At 36.1% G+C, this 17770-nt stretch overlaps 1 protein-coding gene and 1 non-coding gene across 2 annotated transcripts; one reads left to right on the forward strand and one right to left on the reverse strand.

The window, feature by feature from the left end:
- Window positions 1–4938: 4938 nt before the first annotated feature.
- On the reverse strand, window positions 4939–5736 carry LOC112778973 (lectin). Its single transcript, XM_025823232.1, has one exon. It carries the CDS (start codon window positions 5734–5736, stop codon window positions 4939–4941), a length of 798 nt encoding a protein of 265 aa, XP_025679017.1.
- A 10364-nt stretch (window positions 5737–16100) lies between these two features.
- LOC112781829 (small nucleolar RNA R71) lies at window positions 16101–16208 on the forward strand. Its single transcript, XR_003192581.1, has one exon. It is a non-coding gene; the product is annotated as a small nucleolar RNA R71 (small nucleolar RNA).
- The last annotated feature ends 1562 nt before the right edge of the window (window positions 16209–17770 follow it).

Consider the following 17770-nt stretch of genomic DNA (forward strand, 5'->3'; position numbering starts at 1 on the left):
TATGGTAACCAGGATTTTGACCGACAATGAGAAACAACCAGAAAAGGGCTAAAGCTTACCAAAGAGATGGCGGCTCCAACGGTGGCAAAACAGCGATGGAGCACAGCTCCTTGAATGGCAGCAGAAGAGGCTCACAGCGGCGGTGACAAGTCGCGATGAGGGTGACGATGGCAGGCTCGCAGCAGTCGCGACGCCTCTTCCTCTTTCCAGTTGGTTCTCCCTCGGCGTGGCACTCATCCTTTCGATGGCGATGCACACCTGCGACTCCATGGATGGCGACGGAGCTTCGACAGCACAACCCTCAACTCGTGATAGTGGCGGCGACGGTTGGACAGAACTCCCCTTCCTCGCGCAGCTCTCTCTCTCTCTCGACGTCACCTCCCTCTCGCGCGAACTCTCCTCTCGGTGGAACTGACGGCGATGACGACCCAATAGTGACGGTGACGGATCGGTGGCCCCAGTGGCGACGACGAGGCTCGGCGGCGGTGACGTGTGATGGCGGTGCGGACATCTCCTCTCCCGACGCTCTCTTCCTCTCTCTCGAATCCCCCTCTGCTCTCATCCCTTTCCTTATTTCTATTTCTTTCTTTCTATTTCAGAGTGTGTATTGTGCTGCTGAAGGGGAAAGGTGAAGGTAGTGTTGAGGTTTGGGGGAAGGTTGCAAGGCGGTTAGGGTTAGGTTAAAGGGGTTAGGATTTGTTTGTTTAAAAATGATTTAGAAATTTAGGGTAAAATCAAATTGGGAATTAAGGTTAGGATTTTTGATTTGGGGATAGAATATTTATTTGAAACCTAAATAAATTTTAAAAATTGCTTTTAAGAATATTATTACTTATTAATTTACTAGTTGACTCTTAATTAAGTATTCTAATTTAAAATATCAATAATTTTAAATTTAAATAAAATTTTTAGTTTAATTATCAAAATTTAGTTTAGTTACTTTTAATAAAATAGTTTATAAAAATAAAATTTTTAATGAATAAATAAATTAAAATTAATTTATAATAATATCTTTAATAATAATTATGTAAAAATATTATTTAATTATAAATTTTGAAATTACTTTTAAATAAATATTCTGATTTTAAGAATTAGAGATAATTAAATTAATTATTTTTAAAATATCATTTTATTATTAATTTATAAATTATTTTTAAATAAACACTAATTAAAATAAAATTGGAGATACTTAAATTAATTTTTTTTCATAAAATTTAAAGTATTGAATTTAAAAATCTCAAATATTTAAATCAAATAATATAAATTTTTTATATTTTTTTAACTACTAAAACTTTAAATTATAACTAAAAAAAATTCTGTTTAAATGACTTATTATTTAATTTTTAAAATAATTTTAAACTTAAAATATCATTAATTTGACTTAAATATTTTTAGTAAAATAAATTTTTGAATATAAAATCTTAAATAAATATAATAAATCATAAATAACTCATTATGTTAATTTTCAAAAATTTAAAGTCTTACATTTAATATGTTAAAATAAATTTTTTTTTTAGTTGCAAAGAAATCTTTGAATTTTGTGACAAATAAATAACTTGTTACAAAATATTTAGACCTTTTGAAACAAATAGATATTTTGTTACAAAATATTTTGAATTTTTGCAACAAAAATAACAATTCGATACGAAAGCCAACATAATTTGTAACAAAAGAAATCACATTGTTATAAAATATTGAAATATTTTGTAACAAATTTTCTTGTTGTTACAAAATATTCTTATTTTGTAACAATAACTAATTATTGTTACCAAAAAATAATAATTTATAATAATTTTAAATTTGATACAAATTTTTTTGTTACAAATACTCTATTTTCTTGTAGTGCAAGCACATATCTCATGATGATCATCATAAAACAAGGGCAGCAACATATCAAACATTTATATTATAATCAAATAACAAAGGCGGCAACACATCAACAAATTTTTTTATGCTTAAGACATCCATGATCTGTCAACAGAAGCCATTTTAACAATGTATAATGAATTATTATCAGATCCAGCAAAATGTATAATAAATTGACTAGACAATAAACTAATGGAATGATAGGAATGTTAGTCCAAATCTGTGATACTAAAAATGCAAGCGACTAAAGTTCTTTCAAATGAACAATATTTAACTTTTTTCTTGGTCTAAACTAAGATTTGAACTATTGAAATTACAATTTTACTTAATATAAAATTGACAAGAGTGAACCGAAAATAGATCTCAAATATGTAAGCAGACATAATAGTGATATAGTAGCTAAATACATGCATTAAAGATAAGAAATAGGGTTTACCAGCTCTCAAAACCAGCTTGGCCCTACACGAGGAAGGGTTTTTTTCGAGCGACAGAAAGGAGTGGCCTTGAACAACAAACCTTCTCCAATGCTCCGACTGAAGGGAGCGGTGGCAGAAGGGGTTAGAGGTTTGCAGCGACGAAAGGGAACAAAGATGGAGGGGGCATCGACGAAAGGTCTTGCGAGGGACAATGAGCGCCGAGTAAGTCACCACCAGAGAGAGTCACCGCCAAAGGAGGGTTAGGGGTTTATGGTAGGAGCAGCGATGGTGGGAGTGTTAGAAGAGGGAGCGCCAATGGAGGCACTGCGAGCGTTGGCAATGTTCTTTGGAGTGTTAGGGTTTTGATATTTATTTTTCAATGAAGCACAAAAGGGTCGAAGAAGGCGAAAGAGTTTCGAAGCAATATAACTCATCATATTTGAACGAAAGCTTTTTTTTTTTGGAACCTTTTGGCCACACTTTTGAAGCGTGCTAAAAGAATTACCGGAAACTGCCACACTTTTAAAAGTTCACTATAACGAAACTATGTCGCCACGCATCAAAAGCGTGACTGTTTCTTTCTATGGCCACGCTTTTGAAGCGTGACAAAAAAACATGATGAAATCTCTAATCATTTGTCACCCTCGTAAAAGTGTGGCCATTGACTCCTTTTGCCACGCTTTTGAAGCATGACAAGAAAAAACATGGCCAAATCTCTAATCAATTGCCATCCTTATGAAAGCGTGACCATTGATCCTTTTTAGCCACGCTTTTAAAACTTGGCAAGAAAAAAGTGTGGCCACAGAACTTTTTTCTTAGCTTACCATTCCAGTCGCTGCCATATTTTCTAATTCTACTAATATCTTCGACTGTCGCTGTTGCTGCTACTGCTACCATGCTAAACGTCTGTCCTTCAGTTTCGCAATGATCTCTCCTTCTCCTCTCCTTCCCTTGGATTTCTAGCTTGTCCCTCTGAAGCTTCGAATGCACAACTCCGAGTTTCTGCGTCAACTCCAACTCTTAGGTTAGTTGATTCTAAAACCTAGATTCTTCTTCTTATTTATTCTGTTGCCTGAACCGTGATTACCTTTTTGAAAGTTCTATTGTTAGATTACAATAGATATGTTTGCTGCTTCACCTCGTTTCAAATTGGAATTCTTTAGACTCCATTAAAATCAAGGAGAGGATATGGAGCTTGAGAGGAGGTGTACGTAGCAACAATAACAAGAACATGTTTTGCAATTAGGATTTTGGAGAGAAGGCCTATTTTTGTTTTTTTTTTGTTTTTATTCGGTAACAGTTACCAACAAAGCTCTGCTACAACGGACACTAACCTCCGGGTATATAACAACGTTACAAAAATATTAGTCAATTTGATAGTAGGATAACATTGATATATATAAATTAAAAATGTTAAAAATATAAATAAAATTTTTAAATATTAGAGACAATTTTAAAATTTATTTAAATTTTGAGGACAAAAATAATATTTACTCTAAAAAAAATAACACGTTCAGTTTGGTATTGTGTTTTGGATTATGGGTGTATGTGGAATTTTCAATTGACTCTCATTCAATTCATCCTTTCACCAAATATGCTTAAATTCAATAAGCAAATCTGAATATTAATTTAAGACAATTATTAGTAAAAATTTTAATTTTAATTATTTTTGTGTATTTTTTTTATTTGTTTTATGTTGATATCTTTTTTAGAGTTCATCAAATATCGAATTCTATATTTTTTTGATATAAAAATTTTGTATATCATAAAATTATTTTTTTCAAAAATTTATACTAAAAAACTATATAAATAATTATATTTTTAATATTATTAATATGTTAAGTATATACTAATATTAGTAACTAATATAAAATATATATTAAAATTAAATTAAATATCATATATAATTATATAAATATATTAATAATTGATTTTAGTTTAATATATATTATAAGTTAATTGGTAATGTAACTTTTTTTTTATTTTATATTATAGTTTTTATTAATTTTTTCATTATAAAACAAATTTAAATAAAAAAAATGAAAGTAATTAAAAAAACACATATAAAAAGAAGTAGCATTATTAGAAAGAGATTTTTTGTTGTTGAAAAGTCTATATTGTGCAATATGTATAAATTATACTAATCCAGCATATAATTTTTATATGCGTATTTATTATAACAGGGCTTCTTTTTAATCAAAGGGCAATTGTATTAAAAAATTTAAATTGATTGAAAAAACCACATAAATAATTATATTTTTAATATTTGTTTTTATCTAAGAATTTTTTTAAAATAACGATAATTAAATTTTAAATTTTTAAATTTTAAATATTTTAATACTATATATCATATAAAAAATATTAAATAATTTAATGTATTTAACTAAATTATTTAATGTAATATATATCTAGATATTAACTATTACTTTTGTATAAAAATACATCGTATAAATTATCAATTTGTTACTATTTTACATACAGAAAAATAGTAATGGACTAGACTTGAACGTAATGTCCTTATTATTATAAGGTCAAATATGGCAACGTAAGAAAGTCCATCCTCTGCCAAGTGCACGCAACGTAGACTTGAACGTAATGTCCTTATTATTATTGTTGCGGGTCAAATATTGAATCATGGAAAAAAGGATCCCAGCTATTACACAACTAAGGTTGAATTGAAACTCCAAGAATTAACGTGGTTCACTTCTGCATATTTTCCGGTTGAACCAGAGAAACCTGCATAAACCTGTTCAGAAAGAACACTTCCAAAATCAATTCGATAGGCTAAATCAACGTGATTGTTTCCGTTAGTGTAAGAAGCAACAACCCTTAGCCTTTTAAGTGAAGGATCATAGGTTATTGTTACATTCAATGGTTCTCCACTTCGAAAATTCCACCGAGAAGTAGCGGAGGATTTGATGGAATTAACGTTAATTCCAATGTGTCTATAGTTTGGATCCCCAATATCAAGATTAGGGTATGTATCAAATTCGACTGCGACAATTGAAGTGGTTGATGAAGAATTGGTTTGATTGCTGAAGAGTCCGAGAAACCCCCCGCCGGAGCGTGGTGGTAGGTCGGAGATGGGAGCGATGAAGAAGGTGATGCCATCGGCGGGAGTAGCGGTGGAGTTAGGTTGAGAGATATTCAAGACAAATGAAGTGGAAATGGTTGCCACCCTTCCGGACATGTGTAAAACTATCGGGAAGGTGGAGAACGTACGACCGACGCTGCCGGATTGGGGGATGCCGTTTCGCTCTTTGGTGAGTTCCAAGGCGAAGTTGGGGGAAAAGACGGCATTGCCTTGCATGAGGAGGTCGGTGTCGGAGTCGAACCGATCGTATGTGAAGGTGGTGGAGTAGGTTACAGAGGTCACTACATTGAGACAGTAGAATGTTATGAAGGTGAGAACAAGTGGAAGAGTAGATGAGTGGTGTTTCTTTGGGATAGCCATAATTATGTAAATAGAATAATAATGATGATGGGTTTTCTTTGTTAAATACCCAAGGAAGCTAGTTGGTTCTTAAATAGATGATGACCGATCTCTCTTTTATTTGCACGTAACGTTTTATGTATTATTCTTGACATTAATTTTTGAATATGATTGGTAGCTTATATCTGGATATAAGATTAAAATTAGAGAGGTGAGGCTGATGATACGTCATGTCGGCTGAAGGGAGTCGCCGTTTCATATGTATTGAGGGTTCAGGTTGATGATACGTATGGAGAAGGACTTCTTGTAGGATCTTGATTATTCTTATGGTCCAGCACGGTGGCGTTTGATGCTAATAAAAATAGTGATATACAAAAAAGTAATCGGATGGATCGGATAAAATATTGATTCGAAAAAAGGTGGAAATTGACATAATTTTGATGCGTTAGTAATTTTTAGTTGGTGCTGTTTTGACAATAATTGATATTAATATAAGTGAGAATATTGTTTTTCTTTAGAAAAGAACTCTTATAATAAATTTGTTCTGTATAAAAAAGTTATTAATAATGATACAATAAAATATATATGTGAAAATATTTTTTATATACGTTGATGTGAATAAGTGAATTGAAGGAAAGATCGCAGAGATATTTATTTTATAATCAGATAAAGTTAAACTGGTCACTTTTCTATTTTATCATTTTATTTTATGCATATTATTTGAATAGAGTCAAATGCTTTAATTTAGACAGATGAGTTGAGATTTTGTTTTTCATAGTGATCCTACCACTCCACGAATTCCTGACCCAAATAAGCAGCTCCTTTGAAGAATTCGAGAAACTAATATTTTTACTCCTCAATACCTAGAATATCGATAAGTTTATTTTTTAAAAAATTAACTTTAAATTTATAAAAGATAAATTTTTTCTGATAAAATTATCAAAATTTTAAAAAATTATTTTAAATTTTTAAATTGTTCTTTTACCTATTTTAATCCATCTCTAATCTCTTTTGCTACCAATTTTTAAATTCTCAATCTTTTATCACTATCATTTAAATCCATTACCATCCAAATCTCATTCCTAATTATTACCATTATGATCACTGTCGTCGTCATCATCACCATTGTCGTCGCCATAACTATACTTCCACCACCACTATAACTCGTACTTGGACAGTTCCAAAATCTCTAAACCAAGATTTCTCTTTTTTTTATAGTCTATCATCACTATTATCAGAAATTTAACTTCTCAAAATCTTCCATGGTTGCATTATCTCTAGATTTTTAAACTCAAAAATTTTCTAAAACCCCACTTGAAAAACCAAAACAGAAAGAAAAGAAAAAAAAAAGCAGCAACATTTAAATGGTGATAGCTCATCTCACACCCGACAATAGCTCCTCCCTTCTGTGTTTCCTCCTTTTCACTGCGTAGCATCTTCTCTCTCTCTCTCTCTCTCTCTCTCTCTGTGCGTGTGTATGTGTGAGAGACAGTATTGATTCCCTCCGTCGTCTTCATACTTACTCCTCACCATCGCGCCTTTTTTCTTTTTCTTCCCTTTTTTCGATTTGGTCTTTCTCACTTTTGGATCTTTCAATAGCGGCAATGACAGCTATGGTTCCCGCAACTGTTGCCTCCTCTCTTTCCTTTACCTCAATCTATCTTTCATGGAGTTTTTGGAAAAAAAGGTTTGCAATTCGCTCTCACATGAAGCAAAGAAGATTTGTGATCTATATGAGAAAGAGGATGGGTTCGTTTGTTGGTAGTGATTGGAGGGAAATAAAATAGTATAATAGTGGTAGTAAAGAGAATGAGGTGGCAATGGCAGCAATGATTGTGGTAGTTGGGGATGAGTGGTGGTGAGAAAGAATTTGGGTGATGGTGGGGTTTGGAATTAGTGTGGTGGTATTGTGGAGTAAAATTTGAATTTAAGGTTAGGTTAGATTAGAGGGTAGTTTAGGAATTTTAAATAATTTTTTAAGGTTCGGTAGTTTTGTCCGCAAAATTTCATCTTTCATGCACTACAAGAAAAACGTTAAATACCGTCAGATTTAGAATTGGATGTTAGCAATAAATTCGTCGGATAAAAAGATTATCGTTGGATTCGATTTTTCGACAGTAAATTTTCCGGCAATAATTGGAGGAAAAAAATAAAAAAATGGCGCGATCATTATCGTCGAATTATTCGAATTAGTGCAATGCTGCATTTTGGTCATTCGCAAAGCATTACTGCGGTTTTATCCGCCGGTAAATCATCCAATGGTAATTTTGCCCTAAATTCAAACAGCGAACCTTCTCCCCTCTCATTTTTGAACTACTCTTTCTCTCTCTCTCTCTCTAACCTTCTCCTCTCTCTCTCTCTCTCTCTCTCTCTCTCACAAACCACCTCTGGTAGCCCCTCTACCAGCGTCGGCCACTACCAACAACGTTCAAAGACTGTGTGGACATCTTGCGTTGCTTTGGTCATTCTATCGCTACCGTTTTTGTCACTCCTGTCACTGTTGCCGCCACCACTGTCAAACTGCTGTCGCCACTGCTCCCTGTGTTGTTGGAGCTGCCTCCTACCTCCTTTTCAGGTATGTTGTCCTCCTCCTTCTTCCTATTTTTTTTTTAATTTATTTTTAAAAAATCCTAATAATGCAACCCTGCTGGTTGGTCACTGCCGCCACCACTTTGTTGTCTATGCTGCCACCACTTCATCGGAGCTGCCTCCTTCCTCCCTCCAGTTATACTGTTCTCCTCATTCTTCTTATTATTTTTTTTTCAGATTTAGTTCATGTATTAGTTTAGATTTAGGATTTTTTTTATTCTGTTTTGATTTAAGAATTTTAACCATGTTTGATATCATGTTATTAATATGCCTTTTGCTTTGGAGTACATGTATATGCTGGAATTCCTGTGTTATTTGAAACTAACATGAAACTATGTTAACTAAACTCAATAAATTCAATAATTTTAAACTTTAGGCATAAATGAAACTATTATTCTATGGAATTTGGGTGTGGTGATTGTAATGAAAACATGTCTTGATCCACCAGAATTTTTGTCCTTAGTTATTGTTCCTGAAATGTAATTTTGGCATTCATTATTTATATTTTTTTATTTTTTATTGTGTTGTAGTTGCTATACATCAGAATCAAGCTTAGAGATTGTGGAGGTTGGGTTAGAACGATGAAGCAAGTCGTAGGAATGGTGGTTTCCAATAAGATGCAGAAGTCCGTGGTGGTGGCAATGGACATCCTATTCCACCACAAAGTGTACACTTGTTACATCAAACAAACTCCTAAATTTATGCCACACGACGAGCACAATCAACGTAACATTGGTGATCGAGTTAGTAACAACTTTCAACTTACCCATCTAATTTGCAGTCCTTCTTTATTTCTTAAAATATTGAACTTAATTATTAGTATTGTCTTTGTAACTTTATATTTTAGTATTTTTACTTTAGACATGGTTTATGATAGGATATTATGATGGCATTTGATCTATATAGCTTATTTCTCTTAGTGGAATAAGCTAAGGTTTGGTAGTTGTATTATTCTTATTACATGATGCTTAAATGTTAATATACCCTCTAGATTTTTCAAGAAAACTTAGTAAGCGATCTCTTTTGCTGTTGTTCTTTTAGGTTTGACTGGATCCTTTAGGCCTTTGAGCAAGCACAAACATTGAATTGTTGCTGAAATTCTCAAGAAAGCACGCATATATACTCTTCCCATTGCACCAATATCCGAGAATGTGCCCTCCAGCACTGAAGCACCTGCTCCCTAAATTAGTGTAAGGTGTTGAAAGAATCTTAGTTGTTAAATCTACAGCAATTTTACTGTTGACGTAAATGGAACTAGAAATAAAGTAGAGTAGAGTCAGCTAGTTGTTTGATATTTTATTCAAGTATAGTAGAAATGGTTTATATGCATACTTTTTACAGCTTGAATTTGATTATGTTGTTTTGTTATTGTTAGTAAGAAAGCTTGAAATGTAACCTTTGCTTCTATCATTGGTGCACAGAATTGTGATCATCAACAATGGCGCCAAAGGACTTAGAGCTCTTAAACGTGAATCACACTTTGTCACAATTCCGCACAACTAACCAGCAAGTGCACTGGGTCGTCCAAGTAATAAACCTTACGTGAGTAAGGGTCGATCCCACGGAGATTGTCAGCTTGAAGCAAGCTATGGTCATCCTGTAAATCTCAGTCAGGCAGATTCAAATGATGATGGAGGATTGATAATTAAAAGATGAATAAAACATAAAATAAAGATAGAGATACTTATGTAATTCATTGGTGAATTTCAGATAAGCGTATGAAGATGCTTTGTTCCCCTTGAACCTCTGCTTTCCTATTGCCTTCTTCCAATCATTCATACTCCTTTCTATGGCAAGCTTTATGTTGGGCATCACTGTTGTCAATGGCTACATCCCGTCCTCTCAGTGAAAATGGTCCTGATGCTCTGTCACAATATCGGCTAATCAGCTGTCGGTTCTCGATCATGTCGGAATAGGATCCATTGATCCTTTTGCGTCTGTCACACGCCCCACAATCGCGAGTTTGAAGCTCGTCACAGTCATCCCTTCCCAGATCCTACTCGGAATACCACAGACAAGGTTTAGACTTTCCGAATCTCAGGAATGGCCGCCAATAATTCTAGCCTATACCACGAAGGTTCCAATTTTAGATTAGAAACCCAAGAGATACGCATTCAAGCCATTGCTAGTAGAACAGAGGTGGTTGTCAGTCACATGTTCATAGGTGAGAATGATGATGAGTGTCACGGATCATCACATTCATCAAGTTGAAGAACGAATGAATATCTTGGAGAAGAAATAGACTTGAGTTGAAGAGAAAAACAATAGTACTTCGTATTAATTCATGAAGAACAGCAGAGCTCCACCCCTTAATCTATGGTGTGTAGAAACTCCACCGTTGAAAATACATAAGAACAAGGTTCAGGCATGGCCGTGAGGCCAGCCCCCAAACGTGAAAAGATCTATGAAAGTATATGAAAAGTGTGTAAAAGAGATGAAAATACAATAGCAAAAGGTCCTATTTATAGAAAACTAGTAGCCCAGGGTTACAGAAATAGGTAATTAATGCAGAAATCTTCTTCCGGGCCCACTTGGTGTGTGCTTGGGCTGAGCATTGAAGTATTTTCGTGTAGAGACTTTTTTTGGAGTTAAACTCCAGCTTTTGTGCCAGTTTGGGCGTTTAACTCCAGCTTTTGTGCCAGTTTCGGAGTTAAACGCCAGAATTCTTGAGCTGACTTGGAACGCCGGTTTGGGCCATCAAATCTCGGGCAAAGTATGGACTATTATATATTTCTTGAAAACCCAGGATGTCTACTTTCCAACGCAATTGAGAGCGCACCAATTGGGCTTCTGTAGCTTAAGAAAATCCACTTTGAGTGCAGGGAGGTCAGAATCCAACAGCATCTGCAGTCCTTTTTCAGCCTCTGAATCAGATTTTTGCTCAGGTCCCTCAATTTCAGCCAGAAAATACCTGAAATCACAGAAAAACACACAAACTCATAGTAAAGTCCAGAAGAGTGATTTTTATTTAAAAACTAATAAAAATATAATAAAAACTAATTAAAATATACTAAAAACATACTAAAAACAATGCCAAAAAGCGTATAAATTATCCGCTCATCACAACACCAAACTTAAATTGTTGCTTGTCCCCAAGCAACTGAAAATCAAATAGGATAAAAAAAGAAGAGAATATTCAATGAATTCCAAAATCATCTATGAAGATCAGTATTAATTAGATGAGCGGGGCTTTTAGCTTTTTGCTTCTGAACATTTTTGGCATCTCACTTTATCCCTTGAAGTTCAGAATGATTGGCATCTATAGGAACTCAGAATCCAGATAGTGTTATTGATTCTCCTAGTTAAGTATGTTGATTCTTGAACACAGCTACTTTATGAGTCTTGGCCGTGGCCCTAAGCACTTTGTTTTCCAGTATTACCATCGGATACATAAATGCCACAGACACATAACTGAGTGAACCTTTTCAAATTGTGACTCAGCTTTGCTAGAGCCCCCAATTAGAGGTGTCCAGGGTTCTTAAGCACACTATTCTTTTTGCTTTGGACCTCAACTTTAACCGCTCAGTCTCAAGTTTTCACTTGACACCTTCACGCCACAAGCACATGGTTAGGGACAGCTTGGTTTAGCCACTTAGGCCAAGATTTTATTCCTGTCGGCCCTCCTATCCACTGATGCTCAAAGCCTTGGATCCTTTTTATCACCCTTGCCTTTTGGTTTAAAGGGGTATTTGGATTTTTCTGCTTGCTTTTTTTTTTTGCAAGCTTTTCACTGCTTTTTCTTGCTTCAAGAATCAATTTTATGATTTTTCAGATCATCAGATAACATTTCTCCTTTTCCTTTCATTCTTTCAAGAGCCAACAATTTTAACATTCATAAACAATCAAATTCAAAAATATGCACTGTTCAAGCATTCATTCAGAAAGACAATAGTATTGCCGCCACATCAAAATAATTAAACTATTTTAAAATTTGAAATTCATGCACTTCTTTTTCTTTTTCAATTAAAAACATTTTTCATTTAAGAAAGGTGATGGATTTATTTTCATAGCTTTAAGGCATAGACACTTAGACACTAATGATCATGTAATAAAGACACAAACATAAATAAACATAGAGCACAATTTTCGAAAAACAGAAAATAAAGAACAAGGAAATTAAAGAACGGGTCCACCTTAGTGATGGCGGCTTGTTCTTCCTCTTGAAGATCTTATGGAGTGCTTGAGCTCCTCAATGTCTCTTCCTTGCCTTTGTTGCTCCTCTCTCATGATTCTTTGATCTTCTCTAATTTCATGAAGGAGGATGGAATGCTCTTGGTGCTCCACCCTTAGTTGTCCCATGTTGGAACTTAATTCTCCTAGGGAGGTGTTGATTTGCTCCCAATAGTTTTGTGGAAGAAAATGCATCCCTTGAGGTATCTCATGGATTTCATGATGAGGAAATTCCTCATGCTCTTGTCCATGAGTGGGATCTCTTGTTTGCTCCATCTTTTTCTTAGTGATGGGCTTGTCCTCATCAATGAGGATGTCTTCCTCTATGTCAATTCCAGCCGAATTGCAGAGGTGACAAATGAGATGAGGGAAGGCTAACCTTGCCATAGTGGAGGACTTGTCTGCCACCTTGTAGAGTTCTTGGGATATAACCTCATGAACTTCCACTTCTTCTCCAATCATGATGCTATGTATCATGATAGCCCGGTCTATAGTAGCTTCGGACCGGTTGCTAGTGGGAATGATTGAGCGTTGGATGAACTCCAACCATCCCCTAGCCACGGGCTTGAGGTCATGCCTTCTTAGTTGAACCGGCTTCCCTCTTGAATCTCTCTTCCATTGAGCGCCCTCTTCACAGATGTCCATGAGGACTTGGTCCAACCTTTGATCAAAGTTGACCCTTCTAGTGTAGGGGTGTGCATCTCCTTGCATCATGGGCAAGTTGAATGCCAACCTTACATTTTCTGGATTAAAATCTAAGTATTTTCCTCAGACCATTGTAAGCCAATTCTTAGGGTCCGGGTTCACACTTTGATCATGGTTCTTGGTGATCCATGCATTGGCATAGAATTCTTGAGCCATTAAGATTCTGACTTGTTGAATGGGGTTGGTGAGAACTTCCCAACCTCTTCTTCGGATCTCATGTCGGATCTCTGGATATTCGCCCTTTTTGAGCTTAAAAGGGACCTCGGGGATCACTTTCTTCTTGGCGACAACTTCATAGAAGTGGTCTTGATGCACCCTTGAGAGGAATCTCTCCATCTCCCATGACTCGGAGGTGGAAGCTTTTGCCTTCCCTTTCCTCTTTCTAGAGGTTTCTCCGGCCTTTGGTGCCATAAATGGTTATGGAAAAACAAAAAGCTTTAGCTTTTACCACACCAAACTTAGAAGGTTGCTCGTCCTCGAGCAAAAGAAGAAAGAAGAGAGTAGAAGAAGAAGAAATAGAGGAGATAGAGTGGGCTTTGTGTTTCGGCCAAGGGGGAGAAGTGGTGTTTAGGTTGTGTGAAAATAAAGGAGTGAAGATGGATTTATATAGGGGTGAGAGGGGTGTGTATGGTTCGGCTATAGAGGGTGGGTTTGGGAGGGAAAGTGGCTTGAATTTGAATGGTGAGGTAGGTGGGGTTTTATGAAGGATGGATGTAAGTGGTGATGAGAATGGTGGGATTTGATAGGTGAGGGGTTTTTGGGGAAGAGGTATTGAGGTGATTGGTGAATGGGTGAAGAAGAGAGAGAGTGGTGGGGTAGGTGGGGATCCTGTGGGATCCATAGATCCTGAGGTGTTAAGGATATCTCATCCCTGCACCAAGTGGCGTGCAAAACGCCCTTTTCTGCCAATCCTGGCGTTAAACGCCAGTCTGGTGCCCTTTTCTGGCGTTAAATGCCCAGAATGGTGCCAGACTTGGCGTTTAACGCCCATTCTGCTACCTTTACTGGCGTTTACACGCCAGTAACTGTCTCCTCCAGGGTGTTCTATTTTTCATTCTGTTTTTCACTTTGTTTTTTGCTTTTTCAATTGTTTTTGTGACTTCACATGATCATCAACCTACAGAAAACATAAAATAACAATAGAAATTTAAAGTAAAAATTGGGTTACCTCCCAACAAGCACTTCTTTAATGTCAATAGCTTGATAGTGGCTCTCATAGAGCCTCACAGATGTTCAGAGCAATGTTAGAACCTCCCAACACCAAACTTAGAGTTTGAATGTGGGGGTTCAACACCAAACTTAAAGTTTGGTTGTGGCCTCCCAACACCAAACTTAGAGTTTGACTGTGGGGGCTCTGTTTGACTCTGTATTGAGAGAAGCTCTTCGTGCTTCCTCTCCATGGTGACAGAGGGATATCCTTGAGCTTTAAACACAAGGGAGTCTCCATTCACTTGAATGATCAATTCTCCTCTGTCAACATCAATCACAGCTTTTGCTGTGGCTAGGAAGGGTCTGCCAAGGATGATGGATTCATCCATACACTTTCCAGTCTCTAGGACTATGAAATCAGCAGGGATGTAATGGTCTTCAACCTTTACCAAGACATCCTCTACAAGTCCATAAGCTTGTTTCTTTGAATTGTCTTCCATCTCTAGTTAGATTCTTGCAGCTTGTACCTCAATGATCCCTAGCTTCTCCATTACAGAGAGAGGCATAAAGTTTATGCTTGACCCTAGGTCACACAGAGCCTTTTCAAAGGTCATGGTGCCTATGGTACAAGGGATTGAGAACTTTCCAGGGTCCTGTTTCTTTTGAGGTAATCTCTGCCTAGTCAAGTCATCCAGTTCTTTGATGAGCAATGGAGGTTCATTCTTCCAAGTCTCATTACCAAATAACTTGGCATTTAGCTTCATGATTGCTCCAAGGTACTTAGTAACTTGCTCTTCAGTAACATCTTCATCCTCTTCAGAGGAAGAATATTCATCAGAGCTCATGAATGGCAGAAGTAGATTTAATGGAATCTCTATGGTCTCAGTATGAGCCTCAGATTCCCATGGTTCCTCATTAGGGAATTCCATGGAGGTCAGTGGGCGTCCATTGAGGTCTTCATCAGTGGGAATCACTGCCTCTTCCTCCTCTCCATGTTCGGCCATGTGAGATGTGGTTATGGCCTTGCACTCTCTTTTTGGATTTTCTTCTGTATTGCTTGGGAGAGTGCTAGGAGGGAGTTCAGTAATTTTCTTACTCAGCTGACCCAATTGTGCCTCTAAATTTCTAATGGAGGACCTTGTTTCAGTCATGAAACTTTGAGTGGTTTTGATTAGATCAGAGACAATGGTTGCTAAGTCAGAGTGGCTTTGCTTAGCATTCTCTGTCTGTTGCTGAGAAGATGATGGAAAAGGCTTGCTATTGCTAAACCTGTTTCTTCCACCATTGTTGTTGTTGAAACCTTGTTGAGGTCTCTGTTGATCCTTCCATGAGAGATTTGGATGATTTCTCCATGAAGGTTTATAGGTGTTTCCATAGGATTCTCCCATGTAATTCACCTCTTCCATTGCTGGGTTCTCAGGATCATAAGCTTCTTCTTCAGAGGACGCTTCCTTAGTACTGCCTGTTGCTGCTTGCATTTCAGACAGACTCTGAGAAATCATATTGACTTGTTGGGTCAATATTTTATTCTGAGCTAGTATGGCATTCAGAGTATCAATCTCAAGAACTCCTTTCTTCTGAGTTGTCCCATTATTCTCAGGATTCCTTTCAGAGGTGTACATGAATTGGTTATTTGCAACCATTTCAATGAGTTCTTGAGCTTCTACAGGCGTCTTCTTCAGATGAAGAGATCCTCCAGCAGAGCTGTCCAATGACATCTTGGATAGTTCAGACAGACCATCATAGAAGATTCCTATGACGCTCCATTCTGAAAGCATGTCAGAAGGGCACCTTCTGATCAATTGCTTGTATCTCTCCCAAGCTTCATAGAGGGATTCACCATCCTTCTGTCTAAAGGTTTGGACTTCCACTCTAAGCTTACTCAATTTTTGAGGTGGAAAGAACTTTGCCAAGAAGGAATTGACTAGCTTTTCCCAAGAGTTCAGGCTTTCCTGAGGTTGTGAATCCAACCATGTTCTAGCTCTGTCTCTTACAGCAAAAGGAAAAAGCATAAGTTTGTAGACTTCAGGGTCAACCCCATTGGTCTTGACAGTGCCACAGATTTACAAGAACTCAGCTAAGAACTGATGAGGATCTTCCAATGGAAGTCCATGAAACTTGCAATTCTGTTGCATTAGAGAAACTAATTGAGGCTTAAGCTCAAAGTTGTTTGCTCCAATGGCAGGGATAGAGATGCTTCTCCCATAGAAATCAGGAGTAGGTGCAGTGAAGTCACCAAGCACCTTCCTTGCATTGTTGGCATTGTTGTTGTTTTCGGCTGCCATGGTTTCTTCTTCTTTGAAGAGTTCTGTTAAGCCCTCTAAAGAGAATTGTTCTTTAGCTTCTCTTAGCTTTCTCTTCAAGGTCCTTTCAGGTTCAGGATCAGCTTGAACAAGTATGCCTTTATCTTTGTTCCTGCTCATATGAAAGAGAAGAGAACAAGAAAGTAGGGAATCCTCTATGTCACAGTATAGAGATTCCTTGAGGTGTCAGAGGAAAAGAAGAATAGAAGGAGGACGTGGAGAAGAGGGAATTCGAACTTATCAAGATGGACAGAGTTCGAATTGCACCTTGATGAGGAGTCTTAGTCCTTTAAATAGAAAGATGTGAAAAGAGGGGAAGAATTTTTGAAAACAATTTAAAAAGATTTTGAAATAATTAAAAAGAAATTTGAAAATTTGATTGAGATTTTCGAAAACTAAGATTGGGAAAGAAATAAAGTGATTTTTTAAAAAAAAAAATTTGAAATTAGAAAAAGATATGATTGAAAAAAATTAATTTTGAAAAAGATGTGATTGAAAAGATATGTTTGAAAAGATATGATTGAAAATCAATTTAGAAAAAGAAAATTTTTAAAATTAAAGTTGATTACTTGACTATCAAGAAATTAAAAGATATGATTTTAAAATTTAAAGTTTGATCCTTTCTTAATAGGCAAGTAACAACTTGAAAATTTTGAAGTAAATCTTTAATTGAAGCAAGGATTTTTGAAAATAGCAAAAATAAATATAAAATGGAAAGAAATTGATTTTGAAAGAGATATGATTGAAAAGATATGATTTGAAAAAGATTTGATTTTGAAAAATTATGAAAACTTGAAAAAATGTGAATTAAAAACAAAATCTTCCCTCTAGTGTCATCCTGGCGTTAAACGGCCAGAATGGTGCCCATTCTGGCGTTTAACGCCCAAATCTCTACCTTTTTGGGCGTTAAACGCCCAGCCAGGTACCCTGGCTGGCGTTTAAACGCCAGTTTTCCTTCTTCAATGGGTGTTTTGAACGCCCAGCTTTTTCTGTTTGATTCCTCTGCTGAATGTTCTGAATCTTCAATTCTATGTATTATTGACTTGAAAAGACACAATTTTGAAAATATTTTTGAATTTTTAATGATGAGAAACAATAAGAATGCAACTAAGATAAAATAAACAATGCATGCAGGACAC

This window comes from Arachis hypogaea, chromosome 19 (genome assembly GCF_003086295.3).
Source record: "Arachis hypogaea cultivar Tifrunner chromosome 19, arahy.Tifrunner.gnm2.J5K5, whole genome shotgun sequence".
NCBI classification, from domain to species: domain Eukaryota; kingdom Viridiplantae; phylum Streptophyta; class Magnoliopsida; order Fabales; family Fabaceae; genus Arachis; species Arachis hypogaea.

Bases quoted from the DNA above. Each gene is read 5' to 3' on its own strand.
- LOC112778973 (XM_025823232.1), bottom strand. From the start codon at position 5,736: ATGGCTATCCCAAAGAAACACCACTCATCTACTCTTCCACTTGTTCTC.